We start from the raw sequence: 27,256 nt of genomic DNA on the forward strand, positions 1-27,256 counted from the left end.
TCATGTATGCATGTGAGAATTGGTCTGTAAAGAAAGACGAGTGCCAAAGATTTGATGCTTTTAAACTGTGGTGTTGGAGAAGGCTTTTGAGAGTCCCTTGGACTGCAAGGAGATCCAACCAGTCTATCCTAAAGGAAATCAGTCCTGGGTGTTCATTGCAATGACTGTTGTTGAGGCTGAAAGTCCAATAGTTTGGCCACCTGACGTGAAGAGCGGACTCATTTGAAAAGACCCTGATGCTGGGAAAGATTGAGGGCAGGAGGAGAAGGGGATGACAGAGGATGAGATGGTTGGATGGCGTCACCGACTCAATGCACATGATTTTGCATAAACTCTGGGAGTTGGTTGTGGACAGGGAGGCCTGGCTTGCTGCGGTTCATGGGTCGCAAAGAGTCAAGACACAACTGAGCAACTAAAGTGATTGAACTGAACTAAGGTATATCCATATGCTTCTACATTTGTTTTGAATGCAAGTGTCTATATCCAGTACTTATATGAAAAAAGGGAAGTAAATACTTAATAATAGCCAGTCAGGTATGTTTCTATTACAACTCTTTTGAACTAATTGGAATGATTTACAGTATTACAATGATTTTGGAAAAAGAAGCCACCTCATGTTTGTGTATAGATTGTCTTTCTAACCAGTGAAGTGTTTCTGCCTTTAGATTTGCATAGGAGTTGTGGCATTCTGATGTGGCACATTTCATTGAACAGTATGGCCATTCTCTAGTACACTCAGTTTCAATAGTCTGCATTAACTTGCATTGTTTCATATGCCTAAACAAAAATCATGACTGAAAAACACTGAGTTCTTAATGTGAAATGATTGAATATTGTATTAGCATACACCTGTATACTTGAATGAAATTCCTAGATTGTCCTTTGGGATATTCAACTAAAGTACGTTGCACTGTTATCATTTCAAGAACTGTAAGATGTTAGTAGCCTTCAAACTTCAAACCTATCCAACATAGGTGTCTTGGCTATTGGGGTAGGATTCAGCTTTTGAAACATTTATATGTAGTATTTTATAGCAATGCATCCTTGTATTTGTTTGTCATGGCCATGATGAAGTGATACCTAATGAAAGCAGACTGTACCTAAATAACATACTATACTCCTGTCACCTATTTTAAGTAATATAAATCTTCTGTTATATATCTGAGAATATCAGTTTGTATCCTTATTGTGAAAAGATATTTTGTGTTTAATTTGAAATGTTAATTCAAAATACATTAGAGTTATATGTATATAACGGGATATTGTTTGTACTCTACTTAGGCAGACTATATTACATTTAGACAAGGCCATATCCACCTCATATGCTATTTAATATTCATAGTGTGTCATTCATTCTGTATATTCTCTACATTTTTTAAATTCTTAGTATCACCTTTAAGGTTTAATATGATTTTCAAGTTTGTTTTTGAGTATAGAGTGGAACATAAACAAAATAGAAGATAATTAGCATCAAAGGAATGAATACTTTTAGTAATTATCTTTCAGATTAATTGTAAATCATGTGAATTATTTTAGAAAGCAATACATTTCTGTAAATAGGATCATGACATTTGTAGTGGGAGTTGAAATTTTTATGTACAAAGTATTCACAAATTTTCTGTCTATAATTATAGAAGTTGTAAATATATCTACAATCTCTATTAATCTAATACACAATGAGAACACTTTGATGAATTTAATTGAACTGAAATTAGGAAAGTTTAGATACACATGATTTCTATGGCCCGATGTTTGGCTGCAGAATGTCAAATAAGGGTTGAATTCCAAAGAGATTTTGACAGAAAGAATCATCAGAACTTGTGAAAAAGTGAAACGGAAAGTGTTAGTCACTCAGTTTTGTCCAACTCTTTGCGACCCCATGGACTGGAGCCTGCCAGGCTCCTTTGTCCAGGGAATTCTCCAGAATTCTCAAGAATATTGGAGTGGACTTCCATTCTCTTCCCTAGGGTATCTTCCCCACCCAGGGATAGAACTCTGGTCTCCTGCATTGCAGGCAGGTTCTTTACCATATAAGCCACCAAGGAAGCCCTCAGAACTTGTAACTGAGTGGCAAACTCCAGTTCGAAAGCTTAGAGGATGGAGAGGATGCCAGTCCTATTGGCAGAACGGGCCCTTTAGGAGAAGCTGATAAGGTAAGGGATCAGAGTGAGGATGAATTCTCCTTTAGATTTGTTGAATTTGCAGTAATGATGGTGCATCAAAGTAGGACAGGCTGTTGGTTTGAAATATGGAACTTAGGAATTGGCAGGAATGCTGAGGGCTGGAGCTGTTCATTTGGTGACATTAGTGCTGAGGTGATATTGAGAAGTATGCCTACTCTGGTCAAGTTGAAGATCAAATTGGTAGGAAACATGTAAAAGGCTGCCTCTTTGTAAGATACAATTGTCATACTCCAAGGTCATGAATTTTCTCACCATGTTTTCAATTCTTGTCTTTAATCAACTAACATTTTTTGAAAGGAGTACTTCCACAAGGTTTAGAAAACCTCTCCCTGAATGTTTTAGACCATTTAGTTAGCATTTTAACATATCTTAACAGATGCTTATAGTCTGTTTTAAGAGTTACAGAAATGATAAGAATTCCAAACCAGAAGAGGGAATTGCCGCATGACCTCTTGACAAGAAATGTATTTTGGATCAAATGCAACACAAATGACTGCCAGTCATATGTTGATTATGGTTTCACTGTGTAGGCAGGAGTATACACAGTCCTGATCTGTCATTTTCACGAGGGCAGAATCTCTAGTGGTTAATGTGGTGGCAATCACAGAATCGGCAGCTAGTATATACTAGCTGAATGGATGGATGAAATACAAAATAAATATAGATCCAGGCCTAGCATCAAAGTGTGTGCCTTTTAACTCAAAGCGAAGAACTAGAACACATGAATCTGATTTCAGAACATTAAAATACACACATACAATTTAAGACATGCCATGAGAAACTGTTGCACAACGTATAGTAAGTTATAGTAGTTTATGGATTGAACTTTTGACCAGGCAAAATAGGAGGACGTTTCCATTAAGATCACAGATATTTATCCAAGACTTACCCATTTCTTGTCTGAATTTTTTACAAAATAAAATCTTTGACAACAGAAGTTAACATAATACTGATATATGTGTGTGTGTATATATATGTGTGTGTGTGTGTGTGTGTGTGTGTGTTTGTCTCCCATATATAAATAGAATTCTGTGTATACATATGCACTTAATGGTACTGGATGCTTGGGGCTGGTGCACTGGGACGACCTAGAGGGATGGTGTGGGGAGGGAGGAGGGAGGAGGGTTCAGGATGGGGAGCACATGTATACCTGTGGCGGATTCGTTTTGATGTTTGGCCAAACTAATACAGTGTTTGGGGTTTAAAAATAAAATAAAATTAAAAAAAAAAAAGAAGAAGAAAAAAAAACAATAAATTAAAAAAAAAGAAATATTGGCCCCAATCCATTTACATAGGGAACAATAGGACTTAATCAAAATGAACCTAACTCGACTTTCCTACTACTAAAATGACTTAATGAGATATAAGACAAAAAATAAAGGTTATGTTTTGGAAGGCAGGAAAGGGCATTATGGTTCAGTACCTTCACTTAACTAACCTTTAAGTGTGCAATTAACATTTAAAAGAAATAAAGTTTTGAAAGAATTGTAGAGTCATTGCAAAAATGTAAAAAAGGAGTTAAAAGCCTATGGTTTTTAGGAGAAATCCCTTTAGATAACTGTGACAGTCATCAGAAAGTGAATTTGTGATGTGTAAAAAGAGGAAGAAAAATCTGTTCGTTTGATGACATAGTAACTGCTTTCCCCTTTGTTGTTTTCTTTGTGAACTTCAGCTCATTGACATTTTCTAAGATGAAATTTTCATACTGACCTAGAATTGATCTTTTAAACACAAATCTTAGACTGTTTGAAAGAAGATGCTCAGTAGTAAGTAGGAGGAGCGGGATGGAAAAATAGAAGGGTTGAAACTTTACAGAATATTTGCCTATTAATTCACAATTTGTCAGAATATAAGTTGTCTTTAAAAATTTATAATTTCTAGCCTCTGCTGTTACAAACAGCTTTCCCCTTTCAGTTTAGGGGGTATCTGAACTCTTCTTTGCAATTTATTTATAGATCTTAAGTAGCCATAGTATCAACATGGCAACTAAACAAAAGCTATTTACAGTTGTTTAATTGGGCAATATGACATTTAAACACTAGCACAATCCACATCTGTTCACCTATGGTTTGCTTCCTCTTGCTCCTAGCTGCTGTTGCAAGACCTTAACTCTTTTCAAAAACTATCTCCATTAGATGTTTCTATGGCTCTCAAGGAATAGCTTCCAGATCTTATGAACTAATTTGTCAGCTTTCATGTAGCTGCTGTGGATGATTTTCCTCATTTCCTATTTTGATGGCAAGATACAGAAACATGTTTTACTTTCTTTGTCTCCTTTTTTTTTTTTTTTTTTAACATGCTTGATTTTCGGAATAACCAAGCACTCAGACATATGAGGGGATAGGTCGGCCAGGCCTGGAGACATATCCAAGAAGCAACTATTGCACTCACAATCACTTTGATCCTTTCCAAAATGCAAGCTTTCCTACTGGGCCTAGCCTGATTGCATAATACACGCTTCTCTTCCTTTAGGTAGGACAGGGGCTTTCCCAGTGGCTCAGCAGTAAAGAATCTGCCTGCACTGCAGGAGACGCAGGTTTGATTTCTGGATCCGGAAGATCCCATGGAGTAGGAAATGGCAACCCACTCCAGCATTCTTGCCTGGAAAATTCCACGGACAGAGGAGCCTGACATGCTACAGTCCATAGAGTCGTAAAGAGTTGAACACGACTGAAGCGACTTAGCATGGATCTTCCAGGAGGCCTAAAAATATGGACTTCCAACTGACTCCAAGGACTTATTATTCTTAAACTGTGCATTGAACATTTTTCTCTCTTGACATACTTTTAAAGATAAGTGAAGGAGCATAGAGGCAAATGAGTATTGCTATCTCTCCTCTCTCTTCTAACCCTCCTTCCTCTTCTATTCAGGACTTGATGGACATGAAAACATTGTTAATGTCTGATCTTATGCTCCATTTTTTAGTATTTATGGAAAAATACTGAAGTGTCTTCAGGTATTGGCTATGATGGCCACTTGAAACATGGTTTCTAGATGTGTAGTAGGTTCATGAAGCAAGAAGTCCTATAACGTAGGCCATATCTACCACACATTGAGAGCGTTTTATTCTAAACATTATTTGTAAATAAAATGTACTAAACACTGGCAGCTGTATAAGCTTGTAACTCAGTCTGAAGACCGTATCCAGAATCAGAATACATCTGAGCCCATCGAATGTGTTCATTATTTCATATAGCTGAACAGAGAAAGAAAAGAAACTGCCAGGGAGCCTGCAGTGTAAAGATGACTTAACAGGTTATCTGCAGCCGGAAGAGAAGCAAAATAACAACAAGTTTCACATTCAGAGCTAAAATCCTATTATAGGCTTGATTCATTCTATAATAGTTATTTTCACAGTTAAAACTTAAAATTGAAATGGAGAGTTGAAAATATGCAGAGTTGATATTTTTAATAATGGTAACAACATTTTTAATCTTTCTAATTGAATTTCCCTGTAGGGAAAATTATGAAAGTTACCATTCTGATTCTTTGTTTTCCTTAATAACATACTTCACAAAAAATCCTATTAACAGAGAAAAAATTTTGAAAAACAATTTATATACATCAGAAATATTTGAGAAAAATAGAAATAACACCTTGATATGTACTTACCTTTCCATTCTATTAAAAAAATATTAATGAGGCATAGTAGTAGCTGGGCTTAATTTCATTTGATGTTTATATTGCTATATCAATATTGATTTTTCTTTTAGGTCAAATGACATGATATTGTAAATCTTTGGACTAATCAGTACACAGCGGGTGCCATCGCAGGCATAGAGCTTAGTGGATGCAAAATTAGTGGGAGGGGAGTAAAGATAAATAGAGACCAAAGAGGACTTAAAAGTAGATTGAGATACAGCTGTTTTCCATGGGACATATAAGGTTATATATTGCCTACTCTTTTTTTTTTAATTTGGAAACATTTATAATATAGAGTGTACTGTCTAACCTTTTTTTAAATGTACAGTTTACCTGGTGTTAAGTATATTGAAATTGTTGTTCAGTTGTCACCACTATTTCCAGAAATTTTTCATTATCCCACCCAGAAATTCTATCCTTTTAAGCAGTAACTTCCCATTCCCCTCTGCCCCCAGCTCCTGGTAACCTCTTTTCTATTGTGTCTAAGAATCTATTCTAGATCAGTGGGTTCATACAGTGTTTGTCCTTTTTTGTCTATCTTATTTCACTAACCCTAAAATTCTCAAGATTCATCAGTGTTTTAGCGTGGATCAAAACTTCCTTTTTCTAGTGAATAATATTTTGTTGTATGTATATATCATATTTATCAATATATCTGTTGATGGAAAAGTAGGTTGTTTCTGCCTTCTCACTATTGAATAACAATGATAGCATTGTGTACACATAACTGTTTGAGATGCTGTTTTCAGTTCTTTTTGTTACATAACCAAGATGGAATTGTGGGATCATACGGTTAATTCTGTTTTTAATTTCTAAGAAACTACCAAGCTGTTTTCCACAGTGCTGATGCCATTTTACATTCTAACCAACAATGCATAAGGGTTCCTATTTTAATACATCCTTACCAACAGTTTTTATTTCCCACTTTTTGGACAATAGCCTTTCTAGTGGGCATTGTAAAAATGGTATCTCATTATAGGTGCTTTAAAAAATGCTATTGTAAATGGAATTGTTTTCTTAATTTCCTTTCAGATTATAGTGCACAGAAATACAACTGATTTTTGCATGCTAAGTATCCTGAAACTTTGCTGATTCATTTATTAGCTCTTTCAGTTTTTTTTGTTGGATTATTTAGTGTTTTCTTCATATAAAATCGTCATCTGTAAAGAGAGACAATTGTTTCTAATTTTATAATTTGAATGCCTTTTATTTCTCTTTCTTGTCTAATTGCTCTGGTTAGTACTATGATACATAGATGTGTTGTAAGCATTCATCCTTGCCTTGTTCCTGTTCTTAACAGATACAATTTCAGTCTTTTATCATTGAGTATATTATCTGTGACATATTTTTATATGGTCTTTATCATTTTCTGAAAGTTTGCTTTTATTCCTCGTTTAAAGAGCATTTTTTTTCTCACAAATATGTGTTGGATTTTATCAAATGCTTTTAATGTATTAGTTGAAATGATTATGTGAGATGTTTTCCCTTTATTCTATTAATGTGGCATATTACATTGGTTTATTTTATTTTTTTTTGGACAAAGAGAAATAAACACTATTTTTAAACATTCTACAAAATAGGATGTTTACTCATTGGATGATATAAATCTGCATTACTGAGGTTTCACATCACAAAAGAATTAGAGACCACGTGATTTTAGCTTAGCCAGATTCCTTCCTATACTTTTTTTCTGTATTTGTTAGGTTGAATGCGTTTAAGTGGCAAAGAAAAAAAGTGCAAAAACTTTGCATAATTTTCCTACTCAAAATATAATTAAGTCACAGTAATTAAAGTTTTGGCTTGCTTGTGTTTTTTGTAATATATATATATTTTATTGAAGTTTAGTTGACTTACAATGTTTCAGGTGCACAGCAAATTGATTCAGTTATCCAAATACACATATATTATTTTTGAAATTATTTTCTATCATAGGTTATTGCAAGATATTGACTATAGTTCCCTATGCTATACAGTAAACCTTTGTTGCTTGTTGTATATCTATTTTTTAATTAGAAGTCTAGCATTCTATTCATACTAAGTCAAAGTAGAATCAAAATGTCATAATTTTTTTAGTTAGGCAAAAAATCATAAGTTTTCTAAAATATATATATTATACATATTTTATATACATATACAAAAGCTTTTCTACTTACACTTGATCTTTAAGGCTTGAAAAAGAACATCATAAAAAAGAGAGAGATGGATAAATTGGAGAACATAAACTAAGTGAAATGGGAGCACTGAATATAAAATAGAAAAAGTGAAACAAACTAGATAAAAAAAAAGATCATCATATTTTTATATGTTGAATCACCCCTACATTCCAACTATTATTTTAGATCTGTATATTTCTTTCTTCAACTCTGTCAGCTTTACTTCATGTATTTTGGGTCTCGGTTCTTGGATAGGAATATGTTCATAACAATTATATCTTCTTGATGGGTTGAAACTTTTATTAATATATAATATCCTTGTCTCTTGTGACCTTTTTGTGATTTAAAGTGACAATTTTAATTTGACAATAATATCGAGCCTCACTTTTTTTTTTGGCTACTATATACATGCCATATTTTTTCCCATTCTTTTGCTTTCAATCACTTTGTATCTTTTTATTGAAAGCATGTAGACTGCATATAGTAGTATGTTTGTTTATTTATTTGCTTGTTTTATTGAGGTATAATTGATACATAATTTTGTTTACTGCCGTTTAATTTCTGCTTGTAGGGCCTCTTTTAGTATTTGGGGACAGAACAGTCTTGCTAGCGATAAATTATCTTTTCTTGTTGCTGTTGTTGTTATTGTTAATTTGGAAATGTCTTAGTTTTTCATTCTTCAGGATGGTTTTTGTGGGTATAAAATTCTTGTTGATAGTCTTTTATTTCAGCACTTATTTTATCCCACTACCTTTTGACTCCAGTGGGAGAAATCATATAATAATCCTATTGCTGCTAAGTCACTTCAGTCATGTCCGACTCTGTTCGACCCCATAGACGTCAGCCCAGGCTCCTCCATCCATGGGATTTTCCAGGCAAGAGTACTGGAGTGAGGTGCCATTGCCTTCTGTGAATAATCCTATTAAGGATTCCTTAAATGTGACAATTCACTTCTCTTGCTGCTTTAAAAATTATCATTTTCTACATTTGACACTTTGATTAGAAAGTGTCTCATAGTTCTTTGATGTCCTGCTTGGAGTTAATGATCTTCTTGGGTGTGTATATTTACGTATTTCATCAGATTTGGAAAGTTTTCAATCATTATTTATTCAAATATTTTTTTCTTCCCTTTCTCTTTTGGGAATCCTGTGATATACATGTTGGTATGCTTGGTGTCCCACAGATCCCTCATGCTTTATTTTTCTTCATTCTTTTATCTGTTTGTTCCTTCAACCTAATAATATCAGTTTCTTTACCTTTACATTCATTGATCCTTTCCTCTGCCTGCCCATATCTACTCGTATAATAAATTTTAAATTTCAGTGATTGGTACTTTTCACTTTCAGAATTTCTGTTGGATTCCTTTTTGTAATTTCTATGTCTTTCTTATTCTATTCATAATATTATTTTCCTTTAGTTATTTGTCCATAGTTTACTTTAGCTCATTGATCATCTTTAAAACAGTTCATTTAATATTTTTGATTTATAACTTTAAATTCTGAACTTCATTGGGAACCATTTCTGTCAAATTCTTTTTTCCCTGCATCGGCCATGCTCTATTGTTTCTTCTCATGCTTTGTAATATTTTTGTTGAGAACTGGAGATTTGAATATATTATAACTTTGGGAATCTAATTATGCCACTCCTTAAAGACAGCTGATTTTTGTTTTCTGAGGATGGTTTTCGTTGTGTGTGGTCACTCTAGTTTGGGTTTCATTATCTCTTCAGTCAGCCAGTGATCTGACAATGCATGCTACATCGCTTCAGTCATGTCTGACTCTTTGTGACCCCATGGACTGTAGCCCGTCAGCCTCCTCTGTCCATGCAGATTCTTCAGGCAAGAATACTGGAGTGGGTTGCCATGCCCTCCTCCTAGGGGATCTTTCTAACCCAGGGATCGTGGCAGGAGGTTCTTTACCATTAGTGCCACCTAGGTCTGACAAAGATTTCCTTAGTTGTCTGGTTCCAAAAGGCATTAGAGGTGTTTCTGCCTGTTTAAATCTTCTAATTGATGCCATTAGGGAAAGCTGCTGCAACCAGAGACTGTTGAAACCAAGGCAAGTATCTACCAAACCAACCAGAACGCACATCTCTGAATTCTGGAGAACAGGATCCCCATTGCTCCCCCTGGCATCAGCCATTCCCTTTTGCATCTTAGGCATTATCCTCACAGTGACAGGAATGGCAATCCACTCCAGTATTCTTGCCTGGGAATCCCATGGACAGAGGAGCCTGATGTGCTACAGTCCATAGGGTCGCAAAGAGTCAGGCACAGCTGAGCGACTAACACACATACACATTGTGTGTGTGTGTGTATGTGTGCACTTGTTTGTGTGTTTGTGTGTGTATATATATTTAAGTTGTTCTGAAAGATAGCTTTTAAGTGAACTATCTGAAAGATATCGGAAAGATGGTTTTAACAGTTTTGTCTGAAAGATATTTTTAAATAGGATTGCACACTTGTCCCTCAGACTCAGTGTTGGACTATGATGTGGCCAACTTTGAGGTGGTAAAGTTGAAATAGCTGGGAAAATGATGTGTTGACTGTAGGGGCAAAATCTAGGCTTCTTTCTTTGATAATTGTTTTAGGAATTGGAAATCACATAGAAGAACAGAATAGAAAAAAATAAAGATATTATAAATAATTGGAGATTATTTTTATAGGCTTGATGTGGTTTGTAAGATTGAAAATGATTCCATATTTTGCCAATATTGAAGAGTATGGTTGATGATTATTTAGTGCACATGAGTAAATTCTACATAGTATTTTTCTGTTTTTTTAATAGATTGACTAATTATCATGACAGGAAATAAATCTTAAAATTATGATATGTGTTTAAGAGCTAGAAAGATAGTCAATTTTGTAATGTTATTTATTGTCATATGATTTTTTAATTTAACATTTATATACTATAGTGCAGAGAAACCAAACACTTCTATATATTTATTCACATTAAATTGTAGCTGTTTTTTGGTTAAGTTTTTGGGGAGAAGGGGAAGATACACTGGTACTGTGACAGAAGCACAATCAGAAATTTATCCACTATATTAGTTAATCACTTTTATAGTTTTTAATATATCTTTTATAATCATAATAATGAAATACTAAACTGTTATGCTTTTATTTCCTTTTAGAACCTTGTAAAACATCTTCCTGAGCAGAAGGTACTCAAAGAACTAGCACAGCTGAAGAATGAATATGATGACCTCTGTGAACCTGAACAATTTGGAGTTGTGGTATGTATCTAGACTAAGGGCCCACAGACTCAGCTTGGAGGTAACACATAACAGAAACGGGGGCGGGGGGAGGGGGGAAGACATTTCAATTGCTTATATTTATTTTTTTTCCTACTGTATAACTATATAACTTATGTAACATTGGCTGTTGGAGGAAAAAAAATCCTTATTACTTATAATATTATTGAAAAATAAAGTTAAGATCTACATTATGAAATACCTCACAACATCTCAGGGATCTTCCTCTATATCAATGCTGATATTAATATTAATATATAAAAAGAACATATTATTGTATTGACAATTTTTCCTTCTATTTAGATCTTGCTATTAGAATTTGGCTTTTTAATAAAGTTAGGCTTCTTAAGGGTGGAATGGTGGAAACTGTTATAGATAATTAGAAATATTCTAGAGTCTCTTTTGAATGGTATATATTGTATCAGAAAAAAGACAAAAATTTTCAGATTTCCCGTACAGTGTCATTAATTGATTAAAACCATTAAATATACAGTTTCAGCTGGAAATAAAATTGCATAAATACATTTCTTTAGTGTGGTTAAATAACCACTGAAATGAATTATGTTTTCTTATCTCCTCTTCATTGTAAAGGGTATAAAATAAGACTAGATGTAAATTATGTATTAAAACAATAGTTTTATATATGTGTGTGTATGTGTGTGTGTGTGTGTATGTATATGTTTCAAGCTTTCCTCAAAACTGCTATTCAAATAATTGACAAAAAGATGGTGGGTATGATGATTTATTTAATTTCCTAGAGAAAACCTATTTTTGACTCAGTGTTCAATTCAAGTTTGGTCCCATATAAAATAAACAGTTCTATTACACCTTTCAGTTGTACCCCGACTCTCTGACCATTTTCCATCTGCATACTAAGACTTTTAAAAATTGCCGTTGCACTTAATAGTCAAATACTCTGCTTCATGCAAAATATTTTATAACCTCTTTAATAGTAATACATTTGATTCGATGTGATTTGCTACTCTGCAAATGTGATAGAACAGAGAACATTCCTTTTGAACATATGCAATAACTGCTCACCCATATTTAGAGTTTATTAGTTCTCAGATATTGGAGAAGGCGATGGCACCCCACTCCAGACTCTTGCCTGAAAAATCCCATGGACAGAGGAGCCTGGTGGGCTGCAGTCCATGGGGTCGCTAAGAGTCAGACACGACTGAGCGACTTCCCTTTCACTTTTCACTTTCCTGCACTGGAGAAGGAAATGGCAACCCACTCCAGTGTTCTTGCCTGGAGAAGCCCAGGGATGGGGGAGCCTAGTCTAGTAGGCTTCCATCTATAGGGTTGCACAGAGTTGGACACGACTGAAGCAACTTAGCAGCAGCAGCAGCAGCAGTTCTCAGATATAGCACTGCATATGCCATCATGGTCAACAAAAGAGTCTGAAATGCAGTACTTGGATGCAATCTCAAAAACGACAGAATGATCTCTGTTCATTTCCAAGGCAAACCATTCAGTATCACAGTAATCCACGTCTATGCCCCAACCAGTAACGCTGAAGAAGCTGAAGTTGAACGGTTCTATGAAGACCTACAAGACCTTTTAGAACTAACACCCCAAAAAGATGTCCTTTTCATTATAGGGGACTGGAATGCAAAAGTAGGAAGTCAAGAAACACCTGAAGTAACAGGCAAATTTGGCCTTGGAATATGGAATGAAGCAGGGCAAAGACTAATAGAGTTTTGCCAAGAAAATGCACTGGTCATCGCAAACACCCTCTTCCAACAACACAAGAGAAGATTCTACACATGGACATCGCCAGATGGTCAACACCGCAATCAGATTGATTATATTCTTTTCAGCCAAAGATGGAGAAGCTCTATACAGTCAACAAAAACAAGACCCGGAGCTGACTGTGGCTCAGATCATGAACTCCTTATTGCCAAATTCAGACTTAAATTGAAGAAAGTAGAGAAAACCACTAGACCATTCAGGTATGACCTAAATGAAATCCCTTATCATTATACAGTGGAAGTGAGAAATAGATTTAAGGGCCTAGATCTGATAGATAGAGTGCCTGATGAACCATGGACAGAGGTTTGTGACATTGTATAGGAGACAGGGATCAAGACCATCCCCATGGAAAAGAAATGCAAAAAAGCAAAATGGCTGTCTGAGGAGGGCTTACAAATAGCTGTGAAAAGAAGAGAAGCAAAAAGCAAAGGAGAAAGGGAAAGTTATAAGCATCTGAACGCAGAGTTACAAAGAATAGTAAGAAGAGATAAGAAAGCCTTCCTCAGTGACCAATGCAAAGAAATAGAGGAAAACAACAGAATGGGCAAGACTAGAGATCTCTTCCAGAAAATTAGAGATACCAAAGGAACATTTCATGCAAAGATGGGCTCGATAAAGGACAGAAATGGTATGGACCTAACAGAAGCAGAAGATATTAAGAAGAGGTGGCAGGAATATACACAAGAACTGTACAAAAAAGATCTTCATGACCAAGACAATTACGATGGTGTGATCACTCATGTAAAGCCAGACATTTTGGAATGTGAAGTCAAGTTGGCCTTAGAAAGCATCCCTACCAACAAAGCTAGTGGAGGTGATGGAATTCCAGTTGAGCTATTTCAAATCCTGAAAGATGATGCTGTGAAAGTGCTGCACTCAATATGCTAGCACATTTGGAAAACTCAGCAGTGGCCACAGGACTGGAAAAGGTCAGTTTTCATTCCAATCCCAAAGAAAGGCAATGCCAAAGAATGCTCAAACTACAGCACAGTTGGACTCATCTCACATGCTAGTAATATAATGCTCAAAATTCTCCAAGCCAGGCTTCAGCAATACATGAACCGTGAACTTCCTGATGTTCAAGCTGGTTTTAGAAAAGGCAGAGGAACCAGCGATCAAATTGCCAACATCCGCTGGATCATTGAAAAATCAAGAGAATTCCAGAAAAACATCTAATTCTGCTTTGTTGACTATGCCAAAGCCTTTGACTGTGTGGATCACAATAAACTGGAAAATTCTGAAAGAGATGGGAATACCAGACCACCTGATCTGCCTCTTGAGAAACCTATATGCAGGTCAGGAAGCAACAGTTAGAACTGGACATGGAACAGCAGACTGGTTCCAAATAGGAAAAGGAATATGTCAAGACTGTATATTGTCACCCTACTTATTTAACTTATATGCAGAATACATCATGAGAAACGCTGGGCTGGAAGAAACACAAACTGGAATCAAGATTGCTGGGAGAAATATCAATAACCTCAGATATGCAGATGATACCACCCTTATGGCAGAAAGTGAAGAGGAACTCAAAAGCCTCTTGATGAAAGTGAAAGTGGAGAGTGAAAAAGTTGGCTTAAAGCTCAACATTCAGAAAACAAAGATCATGGCATCTGTTCCTAGACGTGAGTTTGAGTGAACTCCAGGAGTTGGTGATGGACAGGGAGGTCTGGCGTGCTGCGGTTCATGGGGTCGCAAAGAGTTGGACATGACTGAGTGACTGAACTGAACTGAACTGATGGTGATGTAGGAGGGTTCTGTCAAATCCTTGAAAAGCAAATCAGGAATGTATATTTAGGGTGAAATAGAGCATGTGTAGAGACCTGAAAAAACTATGTCTCTCATTTTTGAATTAAGCAAAATAAACTGGCCAGATATTGTTTATTAAGTAGCAATACTTGAACACAACATTAAATAATAAAATTTTCTAGACCAAAGTCCACACTTAAAACTTAAGCTACTGGAATTCATATTATAATTGAAGCAAGGTTATATACCATCTGAGAATTCAGCTGTGTCATGATGGTTATGAGTTTTACTTTAGGTACACTGCAGTTTCTCTGAAGCTATTTTTTTCCTGAATGCAGTTTATCTTGGAAGATGTATTAGTTTGCCAAGCAGGTCCTTCAAGAGGAATATCCTTGGTACTACACTGAGGAAATGAAGTTTTGGGACATAAAGAGCAATATACCTTCCGAACTCAAAGCAAAATAGGAAAGGAAAGAGATTTCGTGTTTATGTATGCAACCATAAATAATTCTGGGGCTGTGAGCATGAAGTCACCTGGTCCTCTTATTTACTCTCCCCATCCTTAGCTACATGTCTATAGGGAAGTTAGTCAAGGACATTTCTAAGTAGTTTATGCTCTATAAATTATCTAAGGCAGTATCAATCAGGATTTGCCTGATCTAAATAAAGATTAGATAGTCTCATATCTAGCGAAAAGTTTCTTGAAATAATGATATAACTTAGTCTTTTAACCACATATGTAAGCATGTATATTTTGTATATATTAGCCAGTAGATAAGTGCTTATTGAATTTTAAGATAATTATTAGAACTAAGTATGAGCCTGAGATTAAAAATAGCACAGTTTATGTCTCAAAGTAAAAATTATGTTCAAATATATTTCTTCAAGTCTATGCTGAAGTTAAATTCACTTCTCTGTGGAAATGTCCAAATACTTTTTAATTCTGGAAATATATGGACAGCCTACATTTAGGACAACTTTGAACATCTATAGAATCCTCCACCCAAATGAGAAAGGTCCCAAACTGGTTGTCTTGCTTTTGCTTTCTTCCACCATCAAAATTATTAGTTTAGTCTTCTTAAAAATGTATATTCATCATGTGATTTCTATATTGAAACCCTTCAGTGTCTCCCAGAGTTTACAGAGTAAAATCTGAGCTCCTTCACATTCTCATTTTGCCTCTAACTCTCTGACTTTATGTCTCCCTGTTCTCTTTGGCGAATTGAGTGAATTGGTGTCTTTATGACATTTTAGCTTTTACCTTGGCGGGACTCTTATTGCCATTTCAGCAGTTATTTTACTTGTTCTTAATTCAGTGGTCTTTTGTTTTTTCTATAGGGGCTATACCATATCTTACCTGCTTTCTTCAAGTCTTTTCTCCCTCCCCTTACCATTCTTTTCAACCTCAGTTCAGTTCAGTTCCGTTGCTCAGTCGTGTCCGACTCTTCGCGACCCCATGAATCGCAGCACGCCAGGCCTCCCTGTCCATCACCAACTCCCGCAGTTCACTCAGACTCACGTCCATCGAGTCAGTGATGCCATCCAGCCATCTCATCCTCTGTCGTCCCCTTCTCCTCCTGCCCCCAATCCCTCCCAGCATCAGAGTTTTTCCAGTGAGTCAACTCTTCACATGAGGTGGCCAAAGTACTGGAGTTTCAGCTTCAGCATCATTCCTTCCAAAGAAATCCCAGGGCTGATCTCCTTCAGAATGGACTGGTTGGATCTCCTTGCAGTCCAAGGGACTCTCAAGAGTCTTCTCCAACACCACAGTTCAAAAGCATCAATTCTTCGGCAGACAACCTAATCTCTTACCAGGGAAATGAGAAAGCAAATAGATGCTAGAACAGTATCTCTTCTACCCATAGTTGCTGTCTCTACCCATATCTTGTGTTAACCTCCTCTCTGTCAAACCTCAGAAAAAGGGATACTTTATTTGTTATGACTAATACTATTGTTCTTGTTGTTGTTAATGATAGAAATAAGAGTGTATTGAGATGTTACTATGTCCAGTGCCATGCTAGGTGTTTTTACATGCACTATCTCATGAATTCCTCACAGCCCTATGAAACTGGTATTATTGTTGACTCCACGTTACAGAAGAGGATAGTGAGGGCAATGGTTTTGGACCTTGTTCAGTTACAGAGCAGTAGGTACAGAACTTAGTCCCAGGCAGTCTGATGTCATAGACTGTGATTTTAACAACTGTACTGTACTGGTGTGTGCTTATGTGTACATGTACATGTGTGTGTGAAATAGTCTACTATATACTAATATACTTATCTCTGTGTAAGGCATTAATTATCCCCTGCCTACTTTTATTCTATTTGTCTGTTGCCTCTTCAGTTCCTCAGCCTCCACTCTGCTCTTCTCTTCAGAAATAAGAATTTTCTTAAGTCATTCATTGCCCCAAAATGTATGAATGGATAGCTGGATGGATGGATGAATAAAAAATCCGTCACTGGCCCTGAAGTCCATGATAAATACTGCCTTCTCTTCATTAGTCTCTTTTTGTTTTCTACTTCCGTACCTCTAGTTACTTACTATTCAGGAAACAGCAATCAGAATGCTGCCTTAAATAATGCGTTGAAACTGATCTAGGAGAGATCATCAATTAACTCCTAATTGCATCTAAAATATACAGTCCAGGTTCAATGCACGATACTGGATGCTTGGGGCTGGTGCAATGGGACGACCCAGAGGGATGGAATGGGGAGGGAGGAGGGAGGAGGGTTCAGGATGGGGAACACATGTATACCTGTGGCGGATTCATTTTGATATTTGGCAAAACTAATACAATTATGTAAAGTTTAAAAAAAATCCAAAAAAAATAAAATAAAATAAAATAAAATATACAGTCGATCTACTGACTTCTCTTCTGTGCTGTTGCTACTGTAACCCAAGCCAGCATCCTCTTTCCCTTAACCATTACAATATACTTTTAGCCTGTTTTCTCCACTTATGCTTTTGACCTTTTTCCAAATCAGTCTCGGCACAGCCCTTGATGTGACATTTCTAAAGTACATTTGTGTTGCATCATTATTTATCTGCATAAAGCATCAGTATATTGTTTTTTGGATTTACCATGCTCTTTCCTGTCTTTGGACCATTACACACGCTGCTCCCTCTTACTCCCACTCCTGCCTGCCTCTCTCCTGCTTATTCTTTGAGTCTCTGCTTAAATTTTTCTCCCCATTATGTTCTCACTTACTTATTAAGTCTCCCTATTAAATTCTCTCAGAGCACCTTTTTTTTTCTTTTCCTTTCCCCAAATTATCATGGTTTTTAATTAAATGTTTAATCGCAAGGTTTTTTATTGAATGACCCCTGCTAGATTACAACTTCTTTAAATGTCTGTATTATATTGATTTAATTCACATGATATACTTACAAGGTTTGTTGAATGTATTAGCTTGAATGCAAAATCAAGTGGGCTCTTTTTATTCCTGTCTAAATCTGTATCCATTTGGTACTGGAAGGTTGAAAAATTTAGATTCCTTATTGAGTCCTTTTCTTTCTTTGCCTTCTTTAGTGGTAAATACTGTTTCCTAATTTTACTCCTATCACCCTGCCAATGTCCTTTAGAATTTTCATTATTGTATAACTTCTTGGGTGATAAAAACAAAATCTCATCAGTTAGAGATGTACATATGCCACAATTGAAATTACTCTTGCAATATTCACTAAAATCTCATCCAAAAAACAAAAAACAGTAAAACTGGCAAGACTACAGAAGAATCAGGCTTTGAATTTTTGAAAAAAGATAAACTTACCTGAAACAGTGACTGGGCTTCTAGGCTTTCTCTAAACTTTCTTTCCCTCTTTTTTTTTTTAATCAGGCATATCATTGGATTTGCTTATTTTCACATGTCATAAATTAAAAAGAAACCAGAAAAAAGAGAGAAAGAGAGAGAAGAAAAAAGAAACAAAAAAATCTAGGGACCTTTCCTGTATCTAGAGGCAGGTTTCCTGGGAAGAGGGGTATGTTACTTCCCACACCATCTAGGATAAATAATCCTTTTCTTTAGAGGGGTAGATTGGCTGCATAGCTTCCCACTGACTTGTCCTTCAATCTGCCTCCCACAGAAGTGAATTTGGTACATTATTGTAATTATGTGCTGTACCTGTACTGGGGGAAAAAACACAGCTCTTTGAAAACTCTGCCAGTTAGATCCCCCCAGCAGGAGCTTTTTAGAGTCTTCCCAGTGTGTTTGCAGCTCAGCTGTTCTCAAACCTTAGAGCTATGGAAATTCCCACTTGTCTTGCACTGTGAATGGAGACTCATACTGTGTGTATCTATTAAAGTAACACATCTTCTGAGAAAAAGAAGGCAATAATTAGTTCTCTTAGTAATTGGTACTTTGTTTTTCTGACTTCAAAATTACCCATATTTTTCAATTAAAAACATTCTAAAGCTATAATCTAAGAAAAAGATGTTGAGATAGCCTTGTGAATAAAAAACATTTATAATGAAAAGCAAAGATTATGTGATACTGCTGACGGTACAGTTAATTTTTTTTCTTTTTCTGCATAAATATGTGAAAGTGGGAGGAGTGGATTTATGCCTGTAGTTGGAACTACAGCTATAAAATCAGTTAGCTTTTTAATTTTTTTGAAGCCCCCCAAGAGCTTATGAGCTCTATTCAAGATAGCCTAATCAGGTGAAAAGGAAATTCTTAAAAGCTTTTTTTTTTTTTCTCCCACGCATCATCAAAGGTAGTTAGTTTGGATGGAAGATTGTAACTCTTCTGTTCCATTAATATTAAATCATTATTCAAGTTTGCATATTCATGGGGAAAATTGCATTTTTCTTTATCTGCTTTCATTCAAAGTGTTCAGTGTTTTGATATGTAATGCCTTGATTGTTTCTATTTTCATTCCTTCTGTAAATATGAATGCTAGCTCTTATGTCTAGATGTACCTTCATTTTTATCTGGAAAAAAAAAAGATGATTTAATAATTGTGAAATCAAGTAAAAGAAAAAACTCACCATGGTGTGTTCTCAAATCCAGGTATTCAGATTCTGGTTCATTTCATTAACTTCTCATAATAATCCATTTTGTGACAGGATGGCTTATTTCCATCAGCTTTTACAATACAATGAGGTAAAATAAAACCATCTGAAAACTGAATATTCAGATAAAGTCTGTGGATGTCAATCAAATTTTCTATTGATTGATTTTCATTAAATTTTTAAAAAATGAAAAATTAACTCCTTTCCCCTATCCATATATCAGTAATCCTTTAAAATAGCCTAGTATCACAAGTGTTCTAATGGCCGTTCTTGGCCGCAGACAGTTGTTAGAATGATGTTTTGAAAATTCTTTATCCATTTCTTAATGTAATTCTTTTGAGCTTCCAGTGTCTCTTGGGGTTGACATTGTTACCGTGTTCTGTTCCAGACTGAAAATGAGTAAATATATGCTGATGCATAATTTCCACATATCACTCTATTTGAGGAAAATATTCTCTATGAGCACATCATTACTTTTCTGGGATAGAGTCAGTTTTCAAAACCCTGTTTTTCCAAAGCTTCATTTTACAGATTACCAATGACTCTTATCTCTCCTGACATCTAATATACAAACATTTGCCATTGGCTCCGTACAGCAGGTGCACCTGTATTGATGATTTTGTCCAGTCTGAGTACTAGGAGTACTGCAGAAAGTACAACAGTGAGCAGTAGAGAGCCTACCCTGGGACGGGTTATGTCTAAAAGAGAATAATAAAATGATTTATTTAACAGGGAATCACAGATGTCCTTGTTTTAAATATTTACGTGCTTCCAAACATCAGAGTTTAGCTCAGTTTTCAAGTCTGGGTCTCACAACTTTTATAGGAAGATCTGCCTGCTGTCTAACTTCAATTGACTCTTCTTTATCGTCACTTCATTATGTCACCTTTGTTATAGTCACTGATACAGAATTATTCTGTAATTTTAATGTATATTGGGTCCCAAGAGTATTTAGGTATCAGGGGAAACACTTTTGTAACAAATATGTATTTATTACAAATATATCTGTTAATTCCCATGAACCTTTAATATTATTTATTAAAGATATTAGAAGATCACTTATGCTCACATGTGATGGCAGTTGAAAATGAGTTTCTTAGCAGTGAAAAATGAAAGAAAATAGAAATCACCTTAAAAGTGAGTGACACATGACTTCAGGAGTGGCATGGGACTACTTCCTCCCCCTTCACACATGATTGTTACACTTGGATCTTTTTTCTTTCTCTCTGGAATCTTATGGTAGTTCGGCAGAACATCAATATTCACCAGCTGCATAGATAGTAAAGTATATAAAATTCAAATTATATTAACAAAATTGTGTCTAACTCTTTGGGGAAATAACCAACTTGTGGCTGCTCTCACTAAAGCTGTCAGTATACTTTTTTTTTTTTTTTAATATAGTGCAGATCATCTGAAGACATGATAGCTGCTTGATGTGATTTGATAGACAAGTATCTTGTAACACAAATAAATCCCCTACATAATACAACACCTTGGTCAGCATCCCACAGCACTTCAAAGAATGAATTATAAAACAAAGGATGCCAGTCAACTAAAATGCTGCAAGGGACTACAAGGAAAAACAAACATACATTTCAGCCAAGTTTTTGTTATATTTCCTTATATCACTTAGGTGCACTCAAGTACCTTTATGAGACATGAGTCTTTTAATAATTGTAACTGTGGCTGGGGATGTCACTCAGTGCTTCTTATGATTTCTCTGCTTCAGTTATCTAAGACATTCCCTTACACAGACAAATCCTCTAATGGTGATTTAGCTATTGTCTATCAGTCTACCCTGCTCTGATCATAAAAATTCATACTTCTGACTGCAGGAAATTCTATTAGTATGATCAAAGCATACTGTTTTGTGGCTTCTGTTAAGAGAGTCTATATAGTTTCACCTCCTCCATAAGTCTCTTGATTTTTATAGTAACATGTTTTCACTGCTAACATTTCTAGTGGAAAATTTATATGATGCATTGAAATTGACTGAAGGGAGCACTGCATGATATTTAGAAAGTGCTCAATAGATAATGAAGGCCAATCTTCATCAAGCCCTAGTGACACATGTCCCTTAATGGATGAGAAAAACTTCATCTCAGGTTTTGGAGAACAGTCAGGGACCATGTTACCTTCTTGGGGTAATTTCAGAGAATGAGTAAAGAGAATAATAGCAATAATAGCTATTGTTTTAGAATGATTCTATTGTGTCAGCTATCATGACAGCAGTTTTACACATAAGGTCTCATTTGTCTTACTGAAACGTGTATGAATGACTTAAGGGATACATTTTACTGGTGGAGAATAAAGTGTCAGAAACATTTAATAAATTGCATTAGATTGTAACTATAAAGTAACACAACTATAGTTTAAGTCCAGATCTATGTAACTCAAAAGTCCTATTTCTTCTACTTAATTTACCTTCTGAGTCTAGAGAATACAGAGAATGATTTCTTTCCCTCTCTGAGGATTAAGGGGATCATTCTCTTGAACCTATCTTTCAAAATAGTTATTTAGAGCTCTGAATTCAGGCTGTTATTGAGCCTGGCAAGTATCATTGGGATGACCCTTTTGGTAGCTAATTACTTTACATAGGAAGTAGGGTACCTTCTTACTGCCCCACATTAGCCTACTGTGATGCCTCTTTACACTGTGCATCTGCTTCCTAATCCTGTCCTTTGCTGATATTGGACTTTATGTTTGTATTAATGAGTACATCCATTCATTCACTAATTTTATAAGATTTTCTTTCAAATTACATATGATATTTATTACCTACTCTGCACTAAATTTTATTTTAGTGGGTAAATGAAGGAAGATATTTTGCTAGATCAAAGGGCAGATGTGATCCTCTTATAATGCACAACCTCTTCCCTGAATGAGGTTGATTGGTGATAGATTGTATCCAGTAATAGCAGTCAAGATAGGTAATTCCCTAGGATTTCTGGCTCAACATCTTAGCTGAAGACATCATTTTGGGGACAGTAAAATATTACCATCTGTTGTTAATTTTGTTCAATAGGCAACCCGCCTGTCTTCCTTGGGAGAAGATCCAGAAAATAGTCAGCTCAGGAGTGCTTTTAAAATCAATCAGCAAATATTTGAATGTTTAATATATGCAAGGACCTGTGTTCAGTGCTACACAAGATGCAGTCTTTGATTCTTCTATGTACTCATCAACAACCTGCCTCCCCCAATATTCTGATAACTCCAAAATCTGCCAACTCTGATACTTATCTCCTAAATTCAAGGACTGAATTTCCAAATGCTACCAGATATCATAACAATAGCTAAACTCAAAATATCAGGAAAGCAGTATTATTTCCCTATTATAGAGGTTCATTTTACTATCCATGTGATGATTTGGAGGGGGGAATGCTGGAAGGCTCAGGGAACACGTTTAAATAGTCAGTTTTAGTGATTCAACCTTGAAGTATGTAAATTTTAACCTTAAATGATGAGAACTGAAAATAAGAGCCAATTCTAAGTAATTCTTCAGGTTAAAATATAGGCAGGGAATGGTATTAAATTACATTGTGTTTTCCGAGATTTCAACATGACTTCAAGATTTGGAGTCTTAATGTTGTTGCTTAATCACTAAGTCATGTCCTAATCCATGTCCTAATAATGGGAATCTAATAGTGTCTTTGTTAGAAGTAAAATACACTGGTGTCTGAAAGAATGGTGAACCAAGTTCACTTAAATGCTAATAAAAATGTCTTGGTAACGTCCAACTAATAGTTTTTATTTGTGGATCTCACACTGTTTGCCTCACCTTTCCACAACTCTAGAGACAGAGACAAAAAAGGAAGAACTAATATATATGGATCATATGTTTGGCTCCTCCCTAATTTTCAAAACAAAACTGCTTAACAGGACTTATCCTTTCATTAAAAATGAGGAAACTGAAGCAGATAAATTAGGTGGATTAGCTTCACACAGTCAGACTCTGCAAAACTGTCTAGATTGACTCATTTGGTTGAATTTTCTACTAAGCTGTACCCTACCAGCCCCCAATGCCTTAGTCCCTGATTTACTTACTGGAGTATAGGTAGCAGATCAAGGGAAGCAAATCATCTACCCTCATTTTCTTAAACAAACAAATGATCCAAACAGTAAGCCAAACCAAATTGCCACTTCCTTCTGCCTTCATTAATGCCAACAGTATTCTACCTCGCAAAAGACTAAACGCCTTGGAACCATCTTTGACTTTATCCTCCCGTAACTGATCATTTACTACTAAGACCCTTTGCTTCTTCCTTAATTCTTCTTCTTGTATATGTTGCTTTCTTTCTCTTTCTACTGTCAGCATCCTAGGGCATTACCTGTTTCTAAGACCTTTTGAAAACTTAACTAACAGTATTCCTGTCCCTAGTCTCTTGTTCAACAAGTCATACATACCACTCATCAATATGACTTAAGAGGTGGCCTGGTGTAGTTATTGAGAGTCTGAGTTCTGTAGCCAAAATGCCTGAGTTCAGAACTTCAACATACAATTTGACTCTGTACAAGTTATTTAGTATTTCTGTGCTTCACTTGCCTCATTTTTAGGAGACTAACGTATATAACGTGTTTCCCTGGTGGCTCAGATGGTACAGAATCCACCTGCAATGCAGGAGACCCAAGTTCAATCCCTAGGTCAGGAAGATGTGCTGGAGAAGGCACTGTTACCCCACTCCAGTATTCTTGCCTGGACAATTCTATGGTCAGAGGAACCTGGTGGGCTACAGTGCATAGGGTCACAAAGAATTGGACATGACTAAACAACAAGGCAATGGCACCCCACTCCAGTACTCTTGCCTGGAGAATCCCATGGACGGAGGAGCCTGGTAGGCTTCAGTCCATGGGGTCCCTAAGAGTTGGGCACGACTGAGTGACTTCACTTTCACGTTTCACTTTCATGCATTGAAGAAGGAAATGGCAACCCACTCCAGTGTTCTTGCCTGGAGAATCCCAGGGACGGAGGAGCCTGGTGGGCTGCCATCTATGGGGTCACACGGAGTCGGACACGACTGAAGCGACTTAGCAGCAGCAGCAGCAAACGACTAACACACAATGTGAATAACCATTTCCTAGGGTGGTTTTGAGAATCAAATCCACATATATGTATATAACAGATTTATAGAATAATGTCTGGCACAGAGTACTCAATGTTAATTGCTGTTATTGTTACTCTAACTATTAAAGTACTTTTGGTCACATTATTTTGTTTGGGGGTGGTATTGGAAAAAAAAATCAAATCCATGCTGTTTTGGGTTTGTAGACCAAACATTGAAATACAAAGCCCAGAAACAGTAAACCAAGCATTGACATACAAAGCCCAGAAACAGATATGAATGCAACACAGATATGAATTAAAACAAATGGTATTAGAACTGAAGCAAGACTAAAAATATCTATGTAAAGCTTAGGCTTTAAATTCCTTGTGGATCTCAGACCAAAGCCACCCTGGTGTTCAGGGTTCCTACAGGTCTTACAGAGCATAGCCAGAAAGGAGGTATATGGTGACTAGCACCTGGTCCAAATAGTTCTGTGGTTTTTTTAACCATCACGGAGACTGAAAAATTCCTACTTCTTAAACATATATTAATAAAATGATAAAAAACATGCTTCTGTGCTAATGATAGCCAGGTAACAATAAAAAGAAAGGAAAAATTAAGTGGGAAAGGATTTGGAAACAGTGATAGGGGCATAAATGAAGGCAGAAAAAGACATAGAACCTTGGATAGATTCCCACACAAATTTACATGTGGGAGATTAGATTTGTTCATTCATGGAGACTTTAATGTGGTTAGCTTCCAATTTTTATGGCATTTCAGTTCAGTTCAGTTCAGTTCAGTCGCTTAGTCAGGTCCGACTCTTTGTGACCCCATGAATTGTAGCACGCCAGGCCTCCCTGTCCATCACCAACTCCCGGAGTTCACTCAGACTCACGTCCATCAAGTCAGTGATGCCATCCAGCCATCTCATCCTCTGTCGTCCCCTTCTCCTCCTGCCCCCAATCCCTCCCAGCATCAGAGTCTTTTCCAATGAGTCAACTCTTCGCATGAGGTGGCCAAAGTACTGGAGTTTCAGCTTTAGCATCATTCCTTCCAAAGAAACCCCAGGGCTGATCTCCTTCAGAATGGACTGGTTGGATCTCCTTGCAGTCCAAGGGACTCTCAAGAGTCTTCTCCAACACAACAGTTCAAAAGCATCAATTCTTCAGCGCTCAGCCTTCTTCACAGTCCAATTCTCACATCCATACACGACCACAGGAAAAACCATAGCCTTGACTAGTCGGACCTTTGTTGGCAAAGTACTGTCTCTGCTTTTCAATATGCTATCTAGGTTGGTCATAACTTTTCTTCCAAGGAGTAAACGTCTTTTAAGTTCATGGCTGCAGTCACCATCTGCAGTGATTTTGGAGCCCAAAAAAATAAAGTCTGACACTGTTTCCACTGTTTCCCCATCTATTTCCCATGAAGTGATGGACCGGATGCCATGATCTTGGTTTTCTGAATGTTGAGCTTTAAGCCAACTTTTTCACTCTCCACTTTCACTTTCATCAAGAGGCTTTTGAGTTCCTCTTCACTTTCTGCCATAAGGGTGGTGTCATCTGCATATCTGAGGTTATTGATATTTCTCCCGGCAATCTTGATTCCAGCTTGTGTTTCTTCCAGTCCAGCGTTTCTCATGATGTACTCTGCATATAAGTTAAATAAGCAGGGTGACAATATACCGTCTTGACATACTCCTTTTCCTATTTGGAACCAATCTGTTGTTCCATGTCCAGTTCTGGCTATTGCTTCCTGACCTGCATACAGATTTCTCAAGAGGCAGGTCAGGTGGTCTGGTATTCCCATCTCTTTCATGGACTCTAAAGGGACTTTGATGCAAATTTTGCCCCTAGGTATATACCTCATATATTCCTAAACTATAAATCTTTTGTCACTTCATTCCTTCTCTCTACAACTTCTTTTTGGTCCCTAATTGTTTTTGCTTACTCACTCACTTTCTCTCTCTTTCTCTGTACTTTCTTAATTTTTAATTATTTAACCATTTGTATCCCCTCTACTGTGAAGCCTTTGTTAAATGTTGTAGTCATAGAGTTTAAAGTTTTGTCTTATTTCAGTGAACATCTCCAGCACTTAATTTCTGTTTACCCATTTATAATCATGGGCTAGTTTTATTGTTAGCTGTAGTTATCATGTGATTGTGTTATGAGTTTTAGGCTATATTGAACACTTTTTGTGAGTAGATGGTGTGTCTTATACTTGCCACGCGAGTACTGAAAAAAACAGTAGGATGCTTTGAATATTCCCCTGATTGTGTTTTTGCTAAGCTATTGATGAGTGATATGACCTACATTTCAGACATAGTAACAGGGATATTCCCAGTATACTTTTATATATCTGCCTGTGACAAGTATGAATGCATATAGGAGGATTAGCAGACAGCAAAGGTTAATTTTTGGAGAGGGAGACACCCATGGTTAATGACAAAATTTATTTCAAAGAGGAAAA

The 27,256-nt window shown here is 36.3% G+C and overlaps 1 protein-coding gene across 12 annotated transcripts in view; it reads left to right on the forward strand.

The window, feature by feature from the left end:
* Window positions 1-27,256, forward strand: part of DIAPH2 (diaphanous related formin 2) — a 981,259-nt gene that overhangs the window by 478,889 nt on the left and 475,114 nt on the right. For all 12 annotated transcript variants that reach the window (XM_055563966.1, XM_055563967.1, XM_055563965.1 and 9 more), the window contains one exon: window positions 11,114-11,215. In XM_055563966.1, coding sequence (XP_055419941.1) covers window positions 11,114-11,215 — 102 coding nt within the window. The remainder of the gene's footprint in view (window positions 1-11,113; window positions 11,216-27,256) is intronic.

Source organism: Bubalus kerabau, chromosome X (genome assembly GCF_029407905.1).
Source record: "Bubalus kerabau isolate K-KA32 ecotype Philippines breed swamp buffalo chromosome X, PCC_UOA_SB_1v2, whole genome shotgun sequence".
NCBI lineage: Eukaryota > Metazoa > Chordata > Mammalia > Artiodactyla > Bovidae > Bubalus > Bubalus kerabau.